This window comes from Montipora capricornis, chromosome 6 (assembly GCF_036669925.1).
Source record: "Montipora capricornis isolate CH-2021 chromosome 6, ASM3666992v2, whole genome shotgun sequence".
NCBI lineage: Eukaryota > Metazoa > Cnidaria > Anthozoa > Scleractinia > Acroporidae > Montipora > Montipora capricornis.
Genome location: NC_090888.1, coordinates 73385245 through 73405244, shown reverse-complemented (window position 1 = coordinate 73405244; position 20000 = coordinate 73385245). Strand labels below are relative to the sequence as shown.

Genomic DNA, 20000 nt, shown 5'->3' with positions numbered 1-20000 from the left:
ACTAAACGAATTCCTTTAAGAGCGAATAGCATTACAATAAAAACGGTCTAATCTACCCTTTCTAAGTACTCTCACAAAACAATTCACAATTCGAAAAATATTTCAGGAAAATACTGCCCCTTATTTCTTATGCATACAGAAACTACTTACAGTCTTTCAGAATCTGTTAAAAAATTCTTCCCCAGTAAAGCGTTCCTAAATAACACGTTGACCTGCAGACAATTTGTTCTGCATCAGAAAGCGACCACCGAATACTTCAATCCTAAAATAGGTAAAATTGCATTTTTTAAGTCTTAACCATAAAAATAAAATCACACAAAAATTCCTTTAACGCACAGTAACAAAAAAGTTCAACAAAACTGGGCTTCATCTTTTGTGCATGTAAAAAAAAAAAAAATTCAGTCTTCTCAGTTAAGAAAGTTACAGCAGGCGTAAGGGGAAATTACAGTTATTTCATTGCTATATTGCCAGAAATCCAGGCCCAAAATTCATTCTGAAAAGAACAAAAAAAACATGCAAGTTTCTTGTTAGGATGCGGCGCACAACGACGTTTCCGCACTTACATGTTGGCGGCTACTTTGGGAACTGCTTGATGGAGGATTGACGACCACTGCTTTCCCTCGCAAAGCTTGAATTGAACTACTGTAAATGTATGTAATTGAAGTGCAGTTTATAGACGAAAGGGTTTGAAGTGATCTTCGCACTTATTTGACCACTTCACCCTTCAGTCTATAATCCGCACTTAAAATACACTCACTTACAGCGCGTTCGATTGACCCTATTCCGGAATAACAATACGTGGAGTGATGATTAAAACGGTATGTTTGGCATGTTTTGAAGCTGCAAGGATGATAAAAATATGTTTAAAATAGCATTTTAGAAAATGTTTGACAATTTTAATGTGAATCTCCGCAAAAACGAAGGATTTCCAACTTGTATTCCATATATTCCTATTCCGGAATACAGTCAATCGAACGCACCCTTAATTTAATCATCGGGTCCTTTCACTGTCACACATGAGCCCAACAAATTGAACTGCGCATGCTCTCGACTGAGTGGCTCCATAGCTCAGTTGGTAGAGCATTGCAACTGCATCGCAGAGGTCCTGGGTTTGAATCCCGTTGAATTTTTCAGGTATCTTTAACTAAGAGAGCATCTACAATTGCTTGAATTGTCCTGATAAGTGCGAGGTTCACCTCAACCTTTCGTCTAAACCCATCACTGAAAAATTATCAATTAATCTGTTATTCTACCCGGAGGAAACCGTTTCGGTGTATTGATAACAGCCATGTTCAAGCAACAAAGAATGTGTCAATTCTGCAAAGAATTTCAAAAGTTTGTGGGAACAAATTAAAGCCGAGGCAAACTAGGCAACAACCTGAAGAACTGATACAAAAAAATTACGTGGGCCCTTCTTTTTTGCTGTATCGCGATCACGTCACTTGCAAGTACTAGGACCTTTTTACTGCAAAAAATTACCCACAATTTTAAGTCGACTTTTCTGTGTTCCATAAGGAACTCAGTGGTTTCGCTCCGTTGCGCGTTAGTCCCCTCGAGTTAGCCCTCTTCATAAATCGAGTTCGCCCCACGTATTTCCACTTCAACTATTTCCCTTCTCTTCCGAGAGTCACGAACGTCAACGGGGCTAACTTTATGCTATGGGGCGAAACCACCGTAATTCCTCCATGGAACTCCATAACGCCATTCCAGAACGTCTGTTAGAGTGGGTTATCACGTTTGACTGCCCTAAAGAGATGCGCTTTGTTCATAAGCTGAAACCAACTATAAATGTGTAAAGTGATTTTGTACATGCAGAAGTGCATGTTTGGTATAATAGCATAGCTTTTCGATTACCACCGTAATTCCGAGAATCTTCCATAAGGCCTATAAATGAATCAATGTGCAACAACTGAAAAGCTATGCCATAATACCAAACATGCACTCCTGCATGTACAAAATCACTTTATACCGTATACTTGGTTTCAGCTTGTGAACAAAACGCATCTCTTTAAGGCAGTCAAACGTGATAACCCACACTAACAGACGTGCTGGAATGGCGTTATGGAGATGTTAAAACGTGAAATTCATACAATAATCTCTTCCAATGTTTTCCTTATGGAAAGCGCTCCTGTTTGAACAGTAATTTCACGAATTTAAAAAGTCACTTCTGGCCTATACGCAATGAAAATTATGCGTGTGGGTGCAGTCCACTGATTCAATTCCTCAGCATTAAGCAACATTTGCCACTGCCTTCTACCAGATTACTTACAGATAATTTGTAAGGCTTCATTGATCTCCTGGTTGCTTTGATGGCCCACTACCTTTTCCAGGTGGCCCTTGAGCTCCCTGTTCTCCTTGGACACCTTGTTCTCCCTTGGGGCCTGCAGCTCCTTCCATACCTAAATGGCATCCCCAAAATGATTTACAATGTAGACCCTGTGCAAACCTTTATCCACGTTCCCCAACTTACTTTCACCGTATCACAATAACATTAATTTATTGTCTTAATTTTCTTGAACATTGAATCTCAATCTCATCTTAAGGGTGTAAGTTAAAGGTATTACTCTTGTCTTGTACTTTCCATTCTCAATAGTATAATTTGCAACAAATATATATTTGAGAAAATTGAAGAACCTTTGAAAAAGAGGACACACTTAAAACTTCCTGTTGGTACCGCAGCTGCCAGTGGGATTAGTATTTTACTTAAAGGAGATCTTAATACAGAGTTCAATTGTCATAAACTTGGTTTTTAGTACAGACACCTGTTTGCACACTTATTAATTTGTTCATCAGTAACTTAGTGCTGGTCGGGGGTTAAAGGCCCCTTTCATGCACCATATTTCCTCTCCTATAAGCCTGTTCTGCTAGCTGCTACATAGCATATAATCATCATGAAACTACGTGTGTTTTAAGTATTTACGATGCACATACACTGTACCTCTGGTTCCTTGTGGTCCTTGTTCTCCCTGGGGCCCCAGTTCACCTGGTAAAGAATACTTGTTCAATAAGTAAGGAAGAAAAATTCATCATGATTGGTGTGCTTATTTTGAAGGCCTTTTGAAAGAGTATCTGATAATAATGGAGCAATGCTTTTCAAACTCAACACAAAGTATAATCTTCAAGGAAGAAACACATTCATACTTTATTATGTAGCCATGGCAACACTCTCAGCTCCAGCTCCTTTCTGTCCTACTTATATAAACAATGCTCCAGCTCCTTTCTGTCCTACTTATATAAACAATGCTATGACTAATAGAGCCTATGTTGTGCCAGTTCAGGTCAACGATTCTAGAAGAAAATGGTTTTTGGTTTTAGAAAAAAAGTTAGGGTCAGATCTACAGCATCTAGATCTGGAGGCAAACATGTTGAAATAACAACAGCATATTTAGTTCCTTTTTATGTCTTGCAGGATGTACTTTACTGGTGGCGAGTTTGAAGATAACCATTCCAAGGTCATAAGAAATTCCGGTGTTGTTGCTTTTATGATTTCTCTTCCTAAGAAACGACTCAAGAAGTCATCAGAAGGAGACATTTCAAAAAAGGAATAATACCACTATTTTTTACTTTGAGGGTTCTGTCAAATAAGAACCAGTTATTTTTTATTTCATACACCTTAAAAATAATGTTGATGATGCCAAAACAAAAGAATTGAGTCAGACATAACTTTTTTGTCATATCTACAAATGCATGAAGGCTCAGATGAGCAATTCACTTACCTTTCTGCCCCTGGGGACCTGCTGGACCTTGTGTACCTAAAATCAATATTCAAGGTGGCTGAACACAGTTTTTCATACTGCACCTAAGTTTCATTTACCATTTTCTCTAAAACCCTTGATCTTTTGGTTGCCAAAAATGGTAGAAACCAAGTTGCAAGTTTTTTGATAGTTAAGCTGACGTATATGCCATTACCATGGCAACACGCATAAATACATTGTATAAACACGCCTCTAAAATTGGTTTTGTTTATTTTCAGAGAATCTGGTTGTTAGATTTTCTTTATAGTTTGCATGCAATGATTTGACAGAGAGATCTTTAATCATCCTTTGTTGAAGGTTCACTGGACTATCTAGAATTTCCTCTGTTAAAATTCAAATTTTTCTCAATATTCCAGCTACTTATTTCCTAAAGTAGTTTTGCGTCAAATTTCGTTAAATTTCGTTAAATTTTAATTTTTTTACAACTTACTACGCATGTGCTGCATTTAACTGGGTGCTTTCGATAACAAAGAAAAATCTGCAAATTGCGGAGTTCTTCGCATCGTTACCTTTTTTAACATACATTTCTCATAATACACTAAAACCATCAAAACACTGTGTTCAATTATGAGAAAAAATAGTGCTGTTAGCAGAAGCATTGAGCAAATAAAATGATATCTGTATTGAAGCCATGAATATGTTTTGCAATCCTTGGGCGTGCGCCGCATTGGGTTAGCAAGAGCACATGCGGACACTATGTTCAGCCACCTTAATTTACAAAGGAAAGTAAAGAAAGAGGAGGATAGGAGATAAAAGGGGCATAATTTATGTGCTTAATGATGAATCAGTTCTACTTATTGTCATACCCAAGAGGACAAAGTTTTTTTTTTAACTAAACAACTAGCCACAAAAATCAGAAAATTACTTTGCATGTAGGGTCCAATTATGTAGACTGTGAGCAGTCTCCTTCAATCTTCCCAGAAAAATCAGGAAGAGAGAAAGAGACTCTGCCAGCCACCTCGACTTTCTTGATTTGCCACTGATCAAAAGAAATGGAAGAGTCAGTCCAGTTTTGACTCGTCAAACCTGTTTTTTTTTTTACTTTTGCACTTGCGCCATCAATATTTTTAACAATATTACAACGTTACAGCATCTCAATTTTTAACTGTGTGTTTCTTCCGCACTTCAATTAGGGAAACTGGTCTGCCAAAGACCTATAAATTTCTCACTGACTTTAAAATGAAATGGCAATTTAAATTAATTTAAAAGCATGAACATAGGGTACAATAATTATATAGGTGTCACTCCTTCTTACCCTGGTCACCTTTGGGACCTTTTTCACCCGGTTGTCCTTGATGTCCAGGGACACCTGTGCTCCCTTTTTCTCCTGGGAGTCCTTGAGGACCCATTTCACCATTTGACCCTGGTGTGCCTAAAACAAATTCAGAGATGCACCAAAAATGCTGTATCTCTTTTAAGCAAATTTCCAACCTCAGATATGGTATTTCTAGAATTTACTAGCTAATATGCTGTATAATCATGTCAAGGTTGCCAAGCTGAATAATGATCAGAAATTATTGAAATTTAAAAAAAACACTAACCGTCGGGTTTTAGTCATAATGTACAGGTACTGTATGTTAGGGACAAGGTAACCCCCCTCTCATTTGGGCCTCATGATCTTGGCACCACATGCTCTTCGCAGCTTGTATGTTGTGATCAAAGAGATGCTAGAAAGTTTGTTTGCCTTTTTTATCTTCTCAGTGTTGTGCAAGAGGCCTGAAGATGCCCAACAAAATATGCAAGTCATTTGTTTCTGATCACTTGTTCACATTGCTTTCTTCTGTAGTTGCTCTTTCTTTAGTTTGAATCAAGAGCTTTGTATTTTGTAATTTCAGCAGTTCCAACAAACAGACCAGTCAAAGTAACAAATTAAAAACACCTTCAGTCCCTAATTTAGTTCATGGTTCTCTACAACACCGTATGTTAAGATTAAAGATCATCATAATACCAAACCTTGATTACGTAGTAATGAAAGCAAAGCATAAAGATTTCATGCTTGAATAGAATTTGAAGCCATGACATTGGCCATACTGGAGCAGTGTTCAACTAATTGAATTATGCAGCCATACAATTGGGAACTGATCATTTTGTGAGTTTGTAATAAACCCATAGAGGATCTTCCATACATGGATGTCTTGAAAACTAAGACCCTTAGGCCCTTAAGACCCCAAAAACTCGAAAAAAGTAGTCCAAACCCTGAATTTGGCTAACACTAGGCATAAAGTTGGTTTTTTAATTGAGTTACGTCAAGCAAAGTTCAAGTCCTTCGTTTGCTACAATTTGTTTCCAAGTGAAAGCTGGGTGATCTGCCATATTTAACTGAGTAACCACGCTCCATGTGTGGCCGGGCATCTTCGTTTCCCGTCAGATGTATGTATTGGCCCTATATGACAACACTCTAGGCCTAAAAAGCAACTTTAGGTCGAGAGTTAGCCAAATTGAGGGTTTTGGGTTACTTTTTTTCAGTTTTCAGGGTATTAGGGTCTTAAGGCCTTCATTTTCGAGACACTCTTCATATATACTCCATTCATACGTACAGTACATGTAAATGCTGCTACTGTGACTTGGATGTGAAAAAAAGGATGTTACAAACATGTACGGGTAATAATTGGACAAGAAAGGTGACCATGAAGTGAACTGGGCTATATTTTAGGGAAAGGAGGGGAAAAAAGCCAATCATACCATGCACAAAGAGTTATTTTTTACATTCACTCACACTCAGCAAAGGAGAAACAAGTCCAAATTCTTTACATATCATACCATTTTAAAGGGATGCAGCTATTTACTGAAAACTGAAATAGACTAATTTCAATGATAAATACAACAAGTTGAAACAATTCATTACATTCCAGGAACAGTACGTTTTATATATTAATAAATTTTGTAATATTAAATTTTTTAAATAAATTATCACTTTCTAAATAGCTGATATAGATTACAAGAAAAATTTAAATTAATTTATTTACTTAACATTGAAAAAATTTAAATTAGCTTCTAAACATATATCCTGTATTTGAAATTCATATCAGTTACATTTCATGATTATAAATTATGTTAGCAATTTTTGTTAACTGAGTGTGTGCCAAATGTGCCACTAAAAATTCAGAAATTTACGCTGTTCAACTGATGAGATATTTGAGGAGTAATATCTTCTGACATTTCATGCATCCTCAGTTTTGCACTTGTAAAATCTACTGAATGGAACCAAAAGTTTTCCACCCTAGTGTAACCTTGCTCGCAAAATGATCGAAGTGCTGCCAAATTACTGATATCTTGGTGAAAGGCAGGAATGTTTTTCTTGCTCGTTCCCTTGCACAGTACCCCTGACAAAAATAATTCTAAAACCAAATGTCAAGCATGAGGTGCATCTGTCAAAGCACCAGGATTACCCACTCATATTTTTGCGTTGTGAGCACAATGTGTAAGTCAAACTCCCTGACTTAGTCAGTTGTCCCTCTTTTCACTCACTCCTCCTCAAATCCAGATTTCTTGCAGACATTTTTTCTTGTGCTTGTCTTCTCCTCATGCTTAACTACATTGTAATTAAGTGCCAAATGAGGGACTCCTCGTAGTCTGGGCGTTACTAAACACAGGAACGGAACGGAACAGAATATACCGGAATAAACCGGAATATGGCGGAATGAGGTGGAATGACACCGGGATGAGACGGAATGAACAAGAATGGTACCGGAATATAGCGAAACGAGCTGGAATGACACCAGAATGAGGCGGAATGACACACAACTGGAATAGATCAGAATATGCCGGAACAAGGCAGAATGAAAACAGAATAAGGCAGAATAAACCAGAAGGTCACCAGAATCAAGCTGATTGGCGTGGACCGGAATGAGAAGGAACAAAAAGTAATTTTTATCATTCTAGACTGTGAATGAATTAGTGCTGCAGAACAGAGAGACTGACAGAAAAAAAAAACAGTTTACATTAAAGGGGCAGTAATAAGGTTTGGAACGAGTCATGATATCTTCTCATAATTCTTCATGTAAATATATTACTTCTTTCTTCAAACAAGGAAACACTGCATTCAGGTTCGATGGCATTATTGCTAACAATCGGGATGAGGAAAAGAGTCTTCCAGCCATTTGCGTGAATCTATTTCTGTAATTTCAATCATGTGTGGGAAGCAAGCAAGAAGCAATGGTAATTAGTTTGTGGTTCGCTGAACTTGATTGTGATTGGTCAATACACAATTGACCTGTCAGAATGAAATAAAAATGTTCACGGGTTTTCTGACTCGCACAATTTAGTGATAGATAATAGTTGTTAGGGCAGGTACAAAACACAGGTCACAAGTCACAGGTCATTGTTTTCCCGACACAGAAACGACCCTAACCATTTACCAATGCTATTAACATTAGGCCTAATTAGGCTTAAGGTTAGCTTTAATGAATGTGTAGGATTCTTTTTGAATTGGTAAAACAATGACCTGTGACTTGTGACCTGTGTTTTGTACCTGCCGATGTTGTTATTGTTAGTATTGTTCTTATTAGCAGTACCTTGTACCCCTTGATCCCCTGAATCACCCTTTACACCCTGGAGGCCCTGTTTTCCTGGGTTTCCTGTATCTCCTTTTACTCCGGGAGCCCCAGGGGAACCCTTTTCACCTGTATTGCCTGGTTCACCTGAAGTGTACAAAATTAAACAACACGACAAAAAAGGGTCATTTTGTAATAGCATAATAATTAATGTCCAAATGTTTTAAAAGAAACCATCATGTACCAATGTGGTAATTTTAAAGTTTTTGAAAAGAAGTTGGTTCACTGCAGCTGCTGAAAATAGCAGGCCACTGAGCATAAACTGAGGCAATTTTGCATGGTTACCGTAAGCAACAAGGTTGATGACTTTCACATCCAAGGTATAATATTATTTTAAGGTAGGCAGATCAGCCTCTTCAGGGCTGCTGCCTAAGAAAATTTTAAAGGGGCCCTCAGAGCTAAACGCTGAGAACTTAGGAGCCCAACATATGAGGTGAAAGGTGTTGCTGTGAAAAATTAAGGCACCCAGAGCTATTCTTTGGGAGCCCCAGGCTACCGGGCTCCTATTAGGCAAAAGCCTTACTCTTCAAGAAAATGTAAAATGATCAAAAACAGCACCCCCACTACCTGAATGCTCTACAACCAACCCCTTTTGTAGGTCACAGTAGACTACGAGCAGTCATCCTTTCTTCCTCATATCCAATGTACGGGTGGCAATAAAAACATTATGCAAATTTTGGGTAAAACCGAGAAGGGATTGGGGAGAGGGAGGATAAATCTTGGGTCCAGGCTACCAGCTTGTGTGGCATGGGTCATGCTCATAGTAATACACTCTTAGTCTAGGAGAAGAAGAGAATTGCTCACAGTCTAAGGTCACAGTGTAAAATATCTCTCTATTTTACAAGATAAATGAAACTGGATATTTAAGCACAAAGTATCAACTGGGATTTCAGTAAAACTAAGCCCAAGTGAGCCCTCTTCCTTCATTTTTTAATGAAAATTGAGCCAGTTTATATTTATCACTCTGCACAAAAAGTGTATTAGCTTAAAAGTAGTTTTTGACCCTTAATCTGTGTTACTGCTGATTTATAACTATACGCCAGTGAACAGAGTGTCACAACGTAACAGAAACACGATCCGAGCAAAAATGGGGGATAATATCAACAACAAGAACAATGTCACCAGAGCAATTAGGCATCTGGGTAAATACAGAGTCTGCTTGCCATGATCCATGCAACTCTGTGACTGAGCAATACAATGAATTAACACAACAACAATGTCTAAAAATTAATGTTTTTCTAATAAAATTTTTGAATCAACCATCAGAAGATGGCCTTCTGGTTTCCTGATCCAGATCACATTATTCTCTCTGACATGCCAACTACCTTGCAACCCTGTATTCCCCTGAGGTCCTTGTTTTCCAGGGACACCAGTACCCAGGTCTCCTTTTTGGCCCTGATCTCCTTTGTCACCTTTTTCACCAACATTGCCTGGAGAACCTAATACGACAGGTTTCATTTGGCAGGTACAAAACACAGGTCACAGGTGACCTGTGTTTTGTACCTGCCGGGGTTTCAATTTAAATCGTTTTTGTTAAACAACATTTAGTTAGGTAAGCTAATAATTTATTTTGCTTGTTAAAAATATCAGTTTTTTAAGGGAATGATTGTTTCCTTTTACAGGGCTAATGGAAAATTAAATTCCCTTTTTTTCATTCGCATGCTTGTGTTTTATAATTAGCATAGTTTTTCAAAACAAACCATGCGTCAATTGAAAGGCCTCAGTTATTTATATTTACTTCTATTTAACAAGCAATTGCGAGCGTTGCTTTATTTCAAAAATCAGTCATTTATTATTTTAAATTAAACTGGTTGACCAATGTACAGTCAGACTCAATTTGTGCAAACGTTTTTTAACCATTTCTAATTATGTTATTCTTGCATCTTTTTTAACACCCCTTTTTTTACATTTTCATACTTTACATACTTTTACTTCTTTGTTTTATATTTATACTTATGGAAAAAAAATTATCTTTGCTTTAAGCTTGATAATGACGGAAGTCTGGTCGAAAAGTCACATCTTTTTACCGTTACTTTTTACTTCAAATTGTTTTAAGAAAACTTTACTTATAAGTAGTTCTATTAAAGCTAATCTAATTTATCGACGAAAAGCATGCTGACACTTCCACGTCGCCAGATATAAATTGCGTGACATATGTGGAAAAAAAATTTTGCATTAAAGCTTTCGTTTCAATAGTGGAAACCATCTTTTGGTCATACCAATTATCTTTTTTATTTTAAGCTTCATATGCTGACACGTAGTCCTATCGTAAGCGTCATAGCATGGATAGTAAAGTCTTCCACTATCCATGGTCATAGACAGTGTCTTGCACATTCGTTTTTCACATCAGCAACGTGACAAGTCACGAAACAGGATATATATCAAATGAAACATGCTTACCATCCGTTCCCCTTTCCCCTTGAGGACCAGCAGGGCCTAAAATTAAAGAAAATTCTCGAGATAATTAAGGATACCTTAAAATGCTGTTTTAAACAAATAATATCTGACTGAACAGCAAGCTTATAAGTGCAGCATAAATATTTGATCTGAGACGATCTTACTACCTCTTTCTCCCGCTTTTCCCGGAGGTCCTTGGCACCCTAAAAAATACGGATCAATAAAACAAGAAAGCAAATGGAGAGCTTCAACATACAAATTCCAGGCATCCACCCTTAGCGCTACGTTTTTTGTGAGCTTTTGAGCCATCCTCAAATTAAGCCATCCTCCTTAAATTAAGCTAATTTTATGGGCAGGATTAACTTAAATTGCTTGTAAGCTTTAAGATTATAAACATTTCCACCCTAAAATATCAGCCAAAAAAAATGAAATTTACCTTTTATTGGAATAAAGCCATAGAGCATAGCGAAATTCATTGCTATAGAGGTAGTTGCTATTAAAAATATGAGTAACTGGAATGCTGAAATCCCTGCGCCTGTGCCGCTCGTACGGACCTCTTTTGATGCTTTTTTACCCGGCATAATATCAAAAAACAAAACACTTAATGTCACGACTTGTGGCAGCAACAAGTGGCTAATATTAAAGACTGACAGAATGTTTCATGCAAAACGGTTTTATTATTACACGCACAAAGGCCACCACATGGACTAACACCTTACAAGTGATCTGAGGTCTGGGACCAAGGATCTTTCATTGACGCCTGATAGATTCGAGATGGACAAGCTATTCTCGAAGATGAAAACGTTGGGAACTTGCAGCGTGGAAAATGTTCTACAAAACCACGTCAACGAACCAACTACGGCATGGAAATTAATTCAGTCCTCACAGACTGTGAAAAGACTCCAACCGACTGATTATAGCAATGCAAAGCCGGCTGGTCACACCAGATTCGTGTGCATTTCTGATACGCATAACAGGACGGACAGACTTGAGCACCCCATACCTGATGGGGATGTTTTAATTCATGCAGGAGACTTTACAAACTGTGGAACACGGGATCAAGTGGTTCATTTCAACAAATTTTTAAGTACTTTGAGTCATCCACACAAAGTTGTGATCGCTGGCAACCACGACATTTCGTTTGACCTGGAAAGTTACGACTCACTTTGGAGCTATTTTTCGTGCCAAAGAGAAGATCCCAAAGAAATTCAGAAGCAACTCACCAATTGTATTTATTTAGAAGACGAGGAAGTAAACGTACTGGGATTTCGAATTTTTGGCTCTCCGTGGTACGAGATCAAGAGGGGTTAGGGTCCCGGGGGGGGGGGTACTCCCTCATAAGGGCTTAATGGGGACGTGCGGCCAGCCAGGGTATGTTTTTCGGGATTTTTGTCTTGAACAGGGTATCGAATTTATCATTATTTGTCTTAATCAGGGTATCGATTTATCAATTTTTGTTTAAAACTGGGTTAAATGTTTAAAACTGGGTTAAATGTCTTAAACAGGGTATCAAAAATCGGAATTCTGTCTTAAAATGGGTACGAAAATCAGCGATATTTGTCTTAAACAGGGTCAGGGTATGAGGGGCCGCGTCGCACCTCCCCAACCAAGGATACATCGAGTACCCCCCCCCGGGGTTAGGGTTCATCGAAATTTGTCCACAATGCCGGTTGACTTTCATATACCGGACTAAATGGCGGAGGACAAAAGAAACATTGTCATTCCGATTAGGCCTTGTTAATTAAGTCTTGTTATGTTCGCTTTGCTCTTTTGTTTTATGGACATTAATTATTTCGGATCCGGTGTATGAAAGATCAGCCAGGACATGTACAAAACATAGGCCCTAGGTCTAGGGACTACCCCAGTGGACCACCCCTTACCCTTTTGTAAAGTTACAAGCAAAAAAATTTTTAGACGAAAGAAAGAAGTGATTGTCGCACTTATCTGGACTAGGTGTGAACAGCTTCCATATTAAGCCTATGCCAAGGCAGTTTTGCGGACCAATCTACTTTTAGACTACCTTTTCAGCTAGAAACAACAACATTTCCCGTTAGGTGACGCAATGACGTCAATAAATTGCAGTCTGTGAAAACGTTGCTCCTAGGCATTGGGCTACTGATTTAAGCAATTGTCTCTTTTAGACACCTATACCACCTAATATGTAGTTGAGCACTCCCCTAGGGGCTTTTCAGGCTCAATGAACAACACTTTGCGGGGAACTTTGCCAGACTGCTTTTGCACATATACCTACATCCTACATGGTACTTGCTCGCATGATATGTACACGCAATCCTCGCCTACACACAAAGCGCGCAAGCCCTTAATTGAGAAAAAAACAAATGATGAAATATTTCTTCGGCCATTGCAGGAACCTACGGTTTATCATCCTTATCTGATAAGACTAGATAGTCTAACCATTTGCTGATGTCATTATAAAGGCAGCATTTTCTCCTCAGTTATTTAAAGACCATGAGTGTTGGTCCAGCCAGGGTTTTGATATCAACCAGCGACCTCCCACACAGTAGTCCAATGCTCAACCGAGCCAACCGGTCAGCTGAGTCCAGACCTACCAAGGTGGCATAAGACAGGCCAGGCCAAAAAGGCATGCTAAGGCCCCAAGAGGACGACGTATGCAAAACATGACTTGCTCTCAAATGAGTGGTTTCATAGTTCACTTGGTAGAGCATTGCACCGGCATCGTAGAGGTCATGGGTTCAAATCCCATTGAGGCCTCCTGAATTTTTCATGTCTCTGTAAGAGACAATAATTATTGCTTAAATTGTCCAGATAAGTGCCAGGATGACTTCTTTTTCTTGTCTAAAGATTTTTCTGCTTGTAGCTTTTCAAAATAAGGGGCAGTCCACAGGGGTAGTCCATGGACCAGGTCCATGAAGGGGTCCACAGTGGTGGTCCATGGCCCTGGGGTCCTTGTTTTGTGTACGTCCGATCAGCCACAATACCTCATGTTTTAGGGGTCTTTCTGCAGGTACCGGAAAGCATTGTGTTTTGGGTAATTCAGGATTAGTCTTTATTTGGAGTTGTTTTGTGCTCTGTCTTTTGTTTCTTTTGTTTTACGTAATTTCTGCCCTTGTACCTGAAGAAGCTGCCTGTTTTAGGTTGCCTGTTTAAAGTGCTACTATGACCAAAAAAAATCAATTCTTGTTTTTTTTTTATTTCAAAACTATGTTAACTAAACACTAAGTGAATCAAGTGCGAAGCCTTGATTTAAAAAAGACACCTGTTTATTTAACTTGAATTTTCCTGTTAAATGGTCTGCCATTACTAGCTTTAGAATCTTGAGAGAGCTGGATCTAGGAGAAATAACGTCAAAGACTTTTTGGAATGCAATGCATGTGTATGCTGCTGAATTAATATCCAGCACAGGAGTTTTGGGCTTTCAGACTTTTAAAGTCATATAAGCTGCAGTTACATTCTGCAATTTTAAGCTAGTGAGTAAATGATGTCACTTTACTCTAGATCCAACCCTCTGAGGTCCAATCGGTCAGTTTTTGACGTGGGTAATGGCAGAACTTGAAATCAATAATTCAAACTCAAGTAAAAAGCCTTTGGATAAAAATCAAAGCTCAAAATTTTGCCAGTTGGGCAAAAAAGAAGTGATTTTTTGATCACAGTAGCTCTTTAACACCAATTTTTCAGCTCTGAAATTCTTGTGCATATCTAATACACCAATTCTGATATACTAAAATTCAGTCCTGAACAAAAGGTATCATCTCAAGGCTTAGGGAAATAAACTCATACAAATCCTATGATTTTATTCCCCATAGCCTCGAGATGATGCCTATTGTTTAGGACTGATTATACTGAAATTGGTCTATCCTTGACTTGCAACCATGTGACCAAAACTCTCTGCACACACAATTTAATGGTTTTGTGGTCCAATCTATCAAGGAACTGTAGCTGCCTTAAAAAAGACTTACGTTAGTGTAGCGTCAAGGAGAAGGGGGTTTAGTTTCCTAAAGAAAACTGTGGTGCAGCATTGGAGAAGTGAAACAAAGAAATAGATAAAGAGATAGCACTTTGGCATGAAAGTTTGTCAGAAAATTTTGGAGTAGGCAGTTTGTTGTGTATTTCAGAAGTAATGAAAGAAAATGGAGAAAATACAATGCATTTTAATGCTCTACCAACCCAAAGCAGTGATTTTCAGACATTCAAAATATTGACGACCAGTATGCTCTATCTCACTTCACTTGGTATCAGTCAGGGTTAAACTTTATTACAGGTCTTTATTCTCATTTCCATTTCAGGACACCAGAGTTTTTCAACTGGTCATTCATGAAGGCACGTGGTGATTCCATACAAGAAATGTGGAACAAAATTCCGCAGGGAATTGACATTCTAGTCACACATGGCCCACCTCTGGGTGAGAAGTAGGAATTTTTTACAATTACCAGTGAGGATACTTAGTATATGTAATAACAGGACGACATGCTGTCCAATTTGTAAATAATTGGATGAGAGCAATTCTCACTGTTAGAGATGATTAGTTTTGAAATCTGCAGAAGCCACTGTCCTGGTGAGCGAATGTTCACTTCCGGTGTCAAAATTCTACTCATACACCCTTATTCTGCTTGAATTCTGCTTGGTATCAGAAAAAATGTTCGACCCTTTGGGCCATATTTATTTTTACAAAATAGAAGGGAGCCTGGGCCTAAGCTCTAAAAAACTAATTAGGTATTCATTATGCATAGCATTATTGTAATTCATCTTACTTTAGGGCAAATAATCAAATCAAACAAAAGGTATTTTCCATTTGTTTTCTTATTTAGTTTTAAATTTTTCTCGCAACTGTCATGCATATCATTAGTACCACTGATTTTCCCTTATTCTGCTTGAAAATCCAGCAGAATGCTCGCCTCAAAAATGGCTTATTCTGCTCGAAATTCTGCCAGTAGAATTTATCCAAGCCTATTCCTGACGAGCAAAAACTATCCAATTTATTTTAAATTTGGACATTCGGCAAAAATTAATAAAAAATAGATCTGTTGGCAATATTGGAAATACCTACCTATATGGAAAATATAGGAAATACCTATAAGCAACATTTTTGCCAAACATGTCATGCAACATTGATGCCATGCAAGTTGAAGAGCGATGTTGCACGTCCTACCACTTCCTTCCTTAAACTAAATTGTCACGCAACAAAAATGATTGTTGCAAATTTTCGCTAATGTAAATAATTCTGCTACTGATTGGTTGTTGCTGTCTGCAGCCAAAAAGTGTGTGGCTCTCTTCTTTATTAGTTGACGTCTGGAGTGTGAAGTAAGTTTTTTCAAAGTATATTTTTCTGCTAGCTCTTCCAATGCTCTCTCCCTTGTTTGAAGGTTTTTATAAGTCAAGCTTGATGTGTTCCAAGGGCATGCATGGATGATCCTGGAGATCCAAATCCAATCCTTCCCCCGGCATCAATGTTGCACAACAAGTTTGGCTAAAATGTTGCTTGTATTCTGCAGCTTTAAAACCCCATGGAAATTTAAGGTTCTTCATTGAAAAAGACTCTACTTACAGCAATTATGTATTGGATGAATGGTTAACAAAATAATAGATTACTCTTTATTATTCTACAGTCACAAAAAAAAAACAGACAGTAGACAAGGTCAAGCCTGGATAAAAGTAATTTGTAACCAGTTGCCTTGCAAGAGCTAATTTTTGTTGCACCTGTTTTATAGGTCACGGAGATCACACAGTATCCAATGAAAGAGCTGGATGCCTAAATCTCTTGCACACTGTGCAATCCCGTGTCAAGCCAAAGTACCACATTTTTGGACACATACATGAAGGTAATTTCCACAGGAAAATTTTATTTCATAAAAAACAGGTTAAGATACTCCTTTACCTTAACATTGTCAAGACTTGTTTCTCTACATTCACAAAAAAAGCTGGCTGTATTGAGCAACTTGTTTCTATTACATGTACAAGTATTGCTTGTTAAATTTTAGTTTACTCCACACTTTGACATTATCTTTTTCAGGGTATGGCATAACAACAGATGGAATAACAACATTTGTCAATGCCTCATCTCTTACTGTTCAGTACAGGCCCTTCCATCCACCAATAGTCTTTGACCTTCCAAATAATACAACTTGAGGACAAACTTCAAATAAACTAATCAAATCATTCCTCGAATTGTTTCAAAATTGTTGCAGTGCGATACCTTGTTCATGTGGGTGTAAATTTATGTCAAAGAGAGAATGACTCACAGCTTCCACATCAGGCTATAGGGTTTATTGCACAAATCAGTTCAAAGCAATCTTGCCATATTAGTGTGGTTTTTTTTTCTGTTTTATCCTCAAAATTAATAACAATCACTCTCTTAAAGTGGCACTACCGTCACCAGAAAAAAATCAGTTTTTCTTTTAATACCCATTTCAAAAGTACTTGCGTTGAATGCTCAACAGGCGAAATTTTTCAATTTATTGCCCTGCCATTACTTTTTGCACTTCCGACCAACAAGCTTTCAGAGATTTGAATCGACAAGAAAGTGAGGCCATTTACTCACTAGCTTAAAAATGAAGCATATTAGTAGAAGAGTTTTTGGCTTTCAGATTGTCAAATTTGTGTTTACTAACGAAAGTCACATTCACACACTGTATTTTTAAGCTAGTGAGTAAATGACTTCACTTTCTCATCGATCCAGCTCTCTGAGGGCTTATCGGTCGGAACCCCACCAACTAATGGCTGGCAGTTAAATGAAAAAATAATATTGTTTTCAAAACAAACAGTTTTTCTCTTGAAATGATTGCATAAAATCTTGCATTTCGAGTATTTAGCACAAAAACTTTCAAAATACGAAGAAAAACGAGAAGTGATTTTTAACCTTAGTAGCACTTTAAAGCTTCAAGGCTACATAGGGAACATTTGAGGAAATCAGTTTTTCCTTTTTGTGGCCACACCCACAAGGTGTGTCTGTAATGTTGCAATGCAATGTGTCTACATCGGCGAGTGACCCTGATAATACTGTTTTCATGTCAGTTGGTTTTATGCAGCAAAAGTAAATCATTCTGGTATAATCTACATGTAGTAAATTCCTTTCTTGTAAATGTGATGGAACACTGCCAATGATATTGTAAACATTGCATGTTGATTTGTTTCATGGTTTTTGCACATACAATATTATACTTAAAGAAAATGTTATTATGTTTAGTGTCTAAAATCAGGTCAACTAAGACATTGAGCATTCCTCCTTAACCCATTCATCCCTAAACCGGCCTTACTTAGTATTTTACTCTGTCTAATGCCAGACGATTTTACTCGTCAATGGGGAACCCCCAGGAGTCAATGGGCTAACCCAACTGGGTAAATTTAGGCCCATTACAATCAATTCAATCTGTGTCTCTTTTATAAGTATTACTATTTGGCACCTGACTCTTATCCACTTTCCTCACTATTTTTTAATAGTAATAAGATTTTTTAGCATATCAAAACTATTTCCATCTGGCTGAACAGACAGTGTCTTTCCAGACTTTGTTTCGACCAATAAGAAACCAAAATGATCAAGTCCAGTTATTGTGACATCTTCTGGAGTGTCAGTGACACAGAGCTTCACTTTCGCATTGCTGAAAAAAGAAATACTGTCAATTAATACTAATTTTTAAAACTATTGTTTGAAAGTCAAGAATAAAGAGAAGGACTGCAAGGCTTAATTACACCATCTTAACTGCAGTAAATCATCGTCATGTTTACTTTGATATAAATAAAAGCTCATATGCACTCCCAAGCACTAAACTGACAAGAACCATTCTGAAATGCACTGAGAGGATGAGGGAAAGGCCCATTAGGGTGGGGGTGGGGAGTACCCATGCAAAAGCTGACTTTTCTCTACACAGGGTGTATTAATTTTGAAGTAGCCACTTTAAACTGACTTTTTGGAACTATAATGGATTATGTTACTGACAGTGTGTATGTGAGAATTTCTGTGCATTCCCTACACCAGGCAAGTGCAGTGTGTGTTTTGAGTTTACTCAAAATAATTATACATACCTGTGAAGCCACCGATTGTAGTACTTTTCAAGGAAAGGGCCCACTCCGTTGTTTTGAAAGTCATTAACCAATGTCTCAATATTGTTTACTGTTCTTGCCATGGTTTCTTCTATAGACAGGGGCTGTAAGAATGTTTGATGATCCTTGTTGTACAGGGAAATAATTTCATTGATGCTAATAGTGGGTTCTCTGTTGGCCAAATTAACACCCACTCCTGCAATGAGAATTAAATCAAGGTTACACAAAAGTTAACAAAGGTGATCAGGATGGGGGATGGATCCAATATAAAAGAGCTATTGAATTCTTGAAATTGTGGCAGCTAAGTTACACTATGAACTCACTCACTGTTCTCCAGAGATTTACTCTTTAAGTCAGTAATTCAAAAGGTGTAATACTTGCCTATGACAGCACTTAAGGTATCACCTGCAGCAGACGATGTTACAATGACACCTCCAATCTTTACCTCATGACCAAAATAAAGATCATTTGGCCATTTAAGGGAGACATCAATCCCCTGGAAAACAAATCCCTAATTAGAAATTCTCTAGAGAAGATTCATAGCCACCTTTACAACTGGAAAATTTGAAGGTGGCTCTGACTTAGAGAATTTTTCATAACTTTGCAGAGGGTTTCATAGTAGCATATGAATCACTTTTCAGTCCCAAAAAAATGGGTGACATGAAGGCTGGTTTTGAGAAGAATGCATTTAAAGACATTTTAGATGTCTTTTTGTTGCCACGGTAACCTACATGTATTATGTCACATCAATGAGTGCACCTTGTCAAGCAATTATCAGTGTTTCATTTAGTAACATAACATTTGCCATCACATGAAACGGTTCGTTAAATTTTAACTTATTAAGACCTGAACCACCCCCATTGACAAATAAAATCGTATGGTGTTAGACAGCGTAAAATCTCTTTAAGTTCCACTTCTAGGAGTCAGTGGGTTAAAGTGTTAAAACTGGTTTGAGACTCCTTAATTACTTTACTCTGCTAATGTGACCTTGGAGTAATTCCGTTACTTGGACACACCAGTACACTTTACTTACCGAGATAAGATGGCTGCAAATTGTTGTAATAATAGTAATAATAATAATAATAATAATAATAATAATAATAATAATAATAATAATAATAATAATAATAATAATATCACTTTGATGAACCAACTGATGTTTTTGAAGTTCATATTTAATCAAGACATGTTTTGGATGAAAAATCAAACTGGCCCACACCCCACCATATGGGATAAGACTGGGATTGCTATTGAGGTATGCCAGTACGACCAGTATGTG

The 20000-nt window shown here is 37.7% G+C and overlaps 3 protein-coding genes across 5 annotated transcripts in view; 1 reads left to right on the top strand and 2 right to left on the bottom strand.

Moving 5' to 3' along the window:
* The window catches only part of LOC138054532 (acetylcholinesterase collagenic tail peptide-like), an 11541-nt gene extending 120 nt beyond the window's left edge, over window positions 1-11421 (bottom strand). The window contains exons 1-10 of one of the 2 annotated variants that reach the window (XM_068900989.1): window positions 11142-11421; window positions 10873-10908; window positions 10709-10744; window positions 9634-9747; window positions 8270-8395; window positions 5011-5127; window positions 3717-3752; window positions 2939-2983; window positions 2270-2399; window positions 1-493 (exon numbers count right to left, since the gene is read on the bottom strand). The exon at window positions 1-493 is cut by the window's left edge and continues 120 nt beyond it. In XM_068900989.1, the coding sequence (XP_068757090.1) occupies window positions 2287-2399; window positions 2939-2983; window positions 3717-3752; window positions 5011-5127; window positions 8270-8395; window positions 9634-9747; window positions 10709-10744; window positions 10873-10908; window positions 11142-11286 (768 nt within the window). In that variant the 5' untranslated portion in view covers window positions 11287-11421 and the 3' untranslated portion in view covers window positions 1-493; window positions 2270-2286. The remainder of the gene's footprint in view (window positions 494-2269; window positions 2400-2938; window positions 2984-3716; window positions 3753-5010; window positions 5128-8269; window positions 8396-9633; window positions 9748-10708; window positions 10745-10872; window positions 10909-11141) is intronic. The other variant, XM_068900991.1, reaches the window with a different exon arrangement.
* Window positions 11422-11437: 16 nt separating this feature from the next.
* Window positions 11438-18097, top strand: LOC138054531 (metallophosphoesterase MPPED2-like). Of its 2 annotated transcripts, XM_068900988.1 has the most exons (4): window positions 11441-11994; window positions 14971-15086; window positions 16393-16503; window positions 16695-17028. In XM_068900988.1, exons 1-4 carry the CDS (start codon window positions 11480-11482, stop codon window positions 16808-16810), a joined length of 858 nt encoding a protein of 285 aa, XP_068757089.1. In that variant the 5' UTR covers window positions 11441-11479; the 3' UTR covers window positions 16811-17028. The 2 variants fall into 2 exon arrangements, with proteins under 2 accessions (XP_068757088.1, XP_068757089.1); XM_068900987.1 differs by having other exon boundaries at window positions 11438-11994; window positions 16393-18097.
* Window positions 16508-20000, bottom strand: part of LOC138054530 (biotin--protein ligase-like) — a 12779-nt gene continuing 9286 nt past the window's right edge. The window contains exons 7-9 of the mRNA XM_068900986.1: window positions 19103-19217; window positions 18704-18917; window positions 16508-18279 (exon numbers count right to left, since the gene is read on the bottom strand). Coding sequence (XP_068757087.1) covers window positions 18108-18279; window positions 18704-18917; window positions 19103-19217 — 501 coding nt within the window. The 3' untranslated portion in view covers window positions 16508-18107. The remainder of the gene's footprint in view (window positions 18280-18703; window positions 18918-19102; window positions 19218-20000) is intronic.